Source organism: Salmo salar, chromosome 06 (assembly GCF_965601325.2).
Source record: "Salmo salar chromosome 06, fSalSal1, whole genome shotgun sequence".
In the NCBI taxonomy this organism is placed as follows: Eukaryota; Metazoa; Chordata; class Actinopteri; order Salmoniformes; family Salmonidae; genus Salmo; species Salmo salar.
Genome location: NC_138296.1, coordinates 47,121,171 through 47,125,701, shown reverse-complemented (window position 1 = coordinate 47,125,701; position 4,531 = coordinate 47,121,171). Strand labels below are relative to the sequence as shown.

Here is a 4,531-nt window from a genome sequence, read left to right as displayed (position 1 = left end):
GAGAACAAGTAATTCCATGCAGCACTAGAGTATTTCCCACTGTCACAAAGGAAGAAACAGGAACTGGGGAGGAGGGACACATTTCATTAGATCAATGAGATGCCACATGGCTATCCAGTTTATTTAATTAGGCAAGTCAAGGTAAGAACAAATTCTTATTTACAATGGCCTACCCCGGACGATGCTGGGCCATTTGTGCGCCACCCAACCATGGCCCGATGTTATACAGCCTGGATTCAAACCAGGGACTGTAGTGACAGCTCTTGCACTGATGCAGTACCTTAGACAGCTATGCCACTCAGGAGCCCTAAAGTTTGATTTGCAGCTTTTTGGGATGTTCTCAAACTGCACCCATATCATGTAACGAATGCCCCCCCACCATTCATTTTGAGTCAGCCAGACTTTACCGACCTAGTTCAAGACACTGGCTGAACCTGTGACATGTAGTGGTTCACTTCCAGCCCATACCGCTTTTCCTTTTTACAGCTCTAATCCAGAGTCAGTGCATTCAAAGGTCAATAGAACATTACATCTCCATGTAAAACAGCCATTAGCACTAGTATGACGACACTCCCCCACTCACAACACGCCATGTACAATAAGCAAATAGTTGGCTTTTTGCCATTTTTAAACACGGCAATATTGGACAAATCGGCATATCAAACTATTGTACGGTGCCTTTGTAGTGGTATGCCACTGCAAACACCACTTATCAAATAATTGTACCCCATGAAACAAGATGTCAATTTCAAATATTTATTCAATAAAATATCCCCCCTCTCCATTTTGAGTTGGTAGCTCAGTGTCAAGCCTAACATGGCTTTAAGCAGACTTGCTCCATAACACCAGTCATCTGACAACCAGGTAGAGCAGTACTTTTCATTATAGTTAAAATAAAATCTAAGTAGTATTACAGCTTCAGAAAATTATGCATATTTCAATTTTTTGTTAAAAAAAAAAGCACAAACTCGCCTCGTAGATGGGGCTGTGATGGTCAGAACTTCAGCCGCACTCTTCCGTAACCTTGACACAGGCAACCCCACAATACATTGGAACCGCAGTTAAGCCCCCCCCCCCCCCCAAATCCCACACCACCACAGGATACCGCATGTGGCGGTTGATCATTTTATTGAAACTCGTACAAAACAAAAAGTGTTACATGGAATTGTGCCCTTCACATGGCAAACGAAAAAGTTTAAGGAAAAAAAAAACTACACCACCACTCATCCCGCATCCGTCAAGCCATTTGTCCATGTTTGCACTGGACTGCTCCCATATGAGGGGGGAGTTAAACTGGTAGTAAAGTGTCTCAATTCAGAGGTATTCATCATTAGCTTAAAGGGGCTGCGGTGATTGCAGCACAGGAAAGTGTCAGGACCAGGGGAGAGGGGGCTGCAGAAAGCTTCTAGAATCCGTGGACCTTGAGCTGCTCCTCTTTCGCCAGACCAATCTGGAAGTGGGATGAGGGGAGAAGAGACATGACACAAAATAACTTTGAACTCCAGTCACAGAACATTTGCTACCGTCACAGCTAGACTATTTACAAACAGGGGCTTTTCTATGAGAGCCTTCTGTAGGGGCCATGACATATGACCACTTAGTACACACAAGTGTATAGTATACGCTGGGTGCAATGTGCAATAGCAGGGACAAGAGTCAAACCTACCTCAATCAGAAACGTGCAGATATTCTTGCGCTGGTCACCTTGCAGCTGAATCACTTCCCCATACTCTGGGTGCTCAATCACTGTCCCATTGCAGGCAAATTTCTGTTGACAAAGCAAAGCTACTCAAATAGCCAGCAGAACAAAACAAGACCCAACTAGTGTCAGTGTCTCAACTCCCTGCCATAACATACCTTCTTAAAGGCCTTGACTAGCTTCTTCTTATCATAGTCGATGGCTATGCCCTGGACCGTGGTCAGAGTCTTCCTGCCGTTACGCTGCTGGATTCTTATGTGGATGTAGTCGTCAGTCCCAGATGGGAGCCTGTCATTACCCTTAGTTGCATCAGCAAAGGGGTCTGTGGGGAGAATACCATTTAAAAACAAAATCACACTACTTAAAACATAATTCAAAAACAAACACCTAAAAATACAAGGAAGCAACCTAAAGTGATAGCTAAAATGGCAGTATTTTGACCTAGCTAACAAAAGATCGAGGCCGATGAACTAGTGACGTAACGTCTTAGCCACGAGTCTCAGGACCAAGCAAACCAACGCGCAGGACGCATATCAGCAAGTTACATGGAAATAAGATTCTAGAAAATGGTCCAACCAAGATTGGGTGGCTCATCTGCGCAGACCTATATTTATCCGGAATTGAGGTTTGTGACACGGGAGAAAGCAAAACCCCTCAGTCCTGATAGCCAATCATTCCGGCAAAATTGAAAAAAATTCGAAAGGAAGTCAAATGTCGGAGAAGCATAATTCAGCGGGACTATTGTACCTGGCTATTTGCCCTTAAAAATAGTTTACATTTTAACACAAAGCCCTTTCCGACAAAGTCGTATTACAGACAGATTGGGGCAAACATGTACATTCATACTAAGTCCATTGTTGATAACTACAGACAGTAAGAACGAGTTACTCTCCGGAATCGGTAACGTTATTGTACATTGATCAATGTATCTACAATTGCCTAGTTTGATATACTGGCTACAAAATCCGTGTTGGGGCCTAAACAAGGAAATTAACTTCGGCCTAGTTGAAGTCGGATGGCTGTTAGCCAAAGAACGTCAGCAAAAGTCAAACTATTAATATAACGTAATTCTAATCGGGAGGAAATGTTCACTATAATTAACCAGATGTTTCATGAATATTAAAATCAAAACGTTATCTATATTTAGTTGGAACGTTGACAAAATGTTTGCAAATGCTAGCTAACGTTAGCAAGCGCCCTTCCCCCACATTTTCGACCCCGCGTTAGCCGAGATGGTTGAAATGTCTTACCGAAAGTTTGGAGGTTCTGGATAGCGGACATACGATAAGATTTCCTTTCCTTTCGGATAATAACTGATTAGCGATCGACTGGTCTAATTTATTTGTTTTTGTGTTGTTGTTCTGTGAATCTCCCTTTTCACCGGGACGACGTTTTTGTCTTCTGAAAGGCTCTCACAAAATGGAGATTGTTTAGCTTGCAAAGTGGAAAACAACCCTTTATAGCGCCTCCCCGCACGTAGAGACGTGCACCACGCCACACCCTATTTTACTGGAAAAATTACGTAATTATCTTGGTATTTCAGAGGGGAAAATACCAACAACACCTGCAACCTAGGTTACATAAAAACTACAGCACAAATATCTAAATTCCTTAATAAAGCAATGTAATGCGTAGATGAAACAATGGTCAGTGGTCCATTATTCTATTTTCGGTATTATATGAAAACTCATATACTTCTGTTTTTACAAAATAATTAAAGTCTTATCCTTTCATCTTAGGTGGTGGGCCGAAGCCGATAAACGTGAAGTTGGTCGATCCCCCTCGAGGGAGTTGCTGATCTTTTTGTATATGACATTAAAAAAAAAACATTCTTATGATGACTATAAAATGTGTTGGCACCTTTAATTCATGCACCCTTTCTCATGAAATGTCCATTTGTAACACCCCTCTTGATTAAGGCAGCCAATGGCCTGCGTCTAAAATGTAAATACGGCCTCGCTTGAAAACTCGAGCTGCTGTTTATCTGTCTGATGGGACAGTTCTATCTGGGATCCTTGGGACGTTCCTACACTTACCCTAACAATGAACAGTGGTAAAAGAACACGTTCAAAGAATTTCAGTGACTTTGAAAAAACCCTCTTGAAGTGATTTGTGTCAAACCACTCGATTACCGAGAACAAATATTCATCAATTCAACTCAAATGAAAAAGTTAACAAAAAGGACCCTACAACAACTTCAGGTAATATTCTGTATTTATTGTTGGCCCACTTTTATAAATCAGAGTCACTTTGAAATGTTAGTTTTCTTGTGTAACACAACACAGTAGTGCCTAAATGTATTTGTGAGACAGAAATGTAACACAGAATATCATAAATATTTACTAATATAATTTCTATATTGTCTTGTCTTTCTAAGGTCCTGTGGAAAAACATAAAAATCAACATAAAAATCTAAATCAATAGAATATTTACAGAGGTGAGGAACATGAACTGGAAACGAGGAAGGGAGTTTAGATGGCTAACTAAAAAGCAGCATTCCCCAAGAGAGGATGGCTTTCACTTCAGGAGTGATGAATTCATGAACTTCTTAGACGAAAAGGTCATGATCATTAGAAAGTAAATTACGGACCCCTCTTTGAATGTGTGTATTTCTCCAAAGCTCAGTTGTCCTGAGTCTGCACAGAACTGCCAGGACAAGGATAAAGATTTTAAATCCTGTATCGCTTGACACATTCATGAAAATTGTCATGCCCCCTGAACCTTCAAGCTGCATACTGGACCCTTATCCAACTAAACTACTGAAAGAGTTACTTCCTGTGCTTGGCCCTCCTATGTTGAACATAATAAATTACTCCCTATCCTCAGGATGTG

General features: G+C 41.3%; 1 protein-coding gene across 1 annotated transcript; it reads right to left on the bottom strand.

Annotated features, from left to right (window-relative positions):
• Positions 1-742: 742 nt before the first annotated feature.
• LOC106607501 (eukaryotic translation initiation factor 1b) lies at positions 743-3,186 on the bottom strand. The gene is made up of 4 exons (XM_014204503.3): positions 2,950-3,186; positions 1,858-2,021; positions 1,667-1,768; positions 743-1,450 (listed from the first exon to the last, which is right to left on the bottom strand). Exons 1-4 carry the CDS (start codon positions 2,978-2,980, stop codon positions 1,406-1,408), a joined length of 342 nt encoding a protein of 113 aa, XP_014059978.1. The 5' UTR covers positions 2,981-3,186; the 3' UTR covers positions 743-1,405.
• Positions 3,187-4,531: the final 1,345 nt, after the last annotated feature.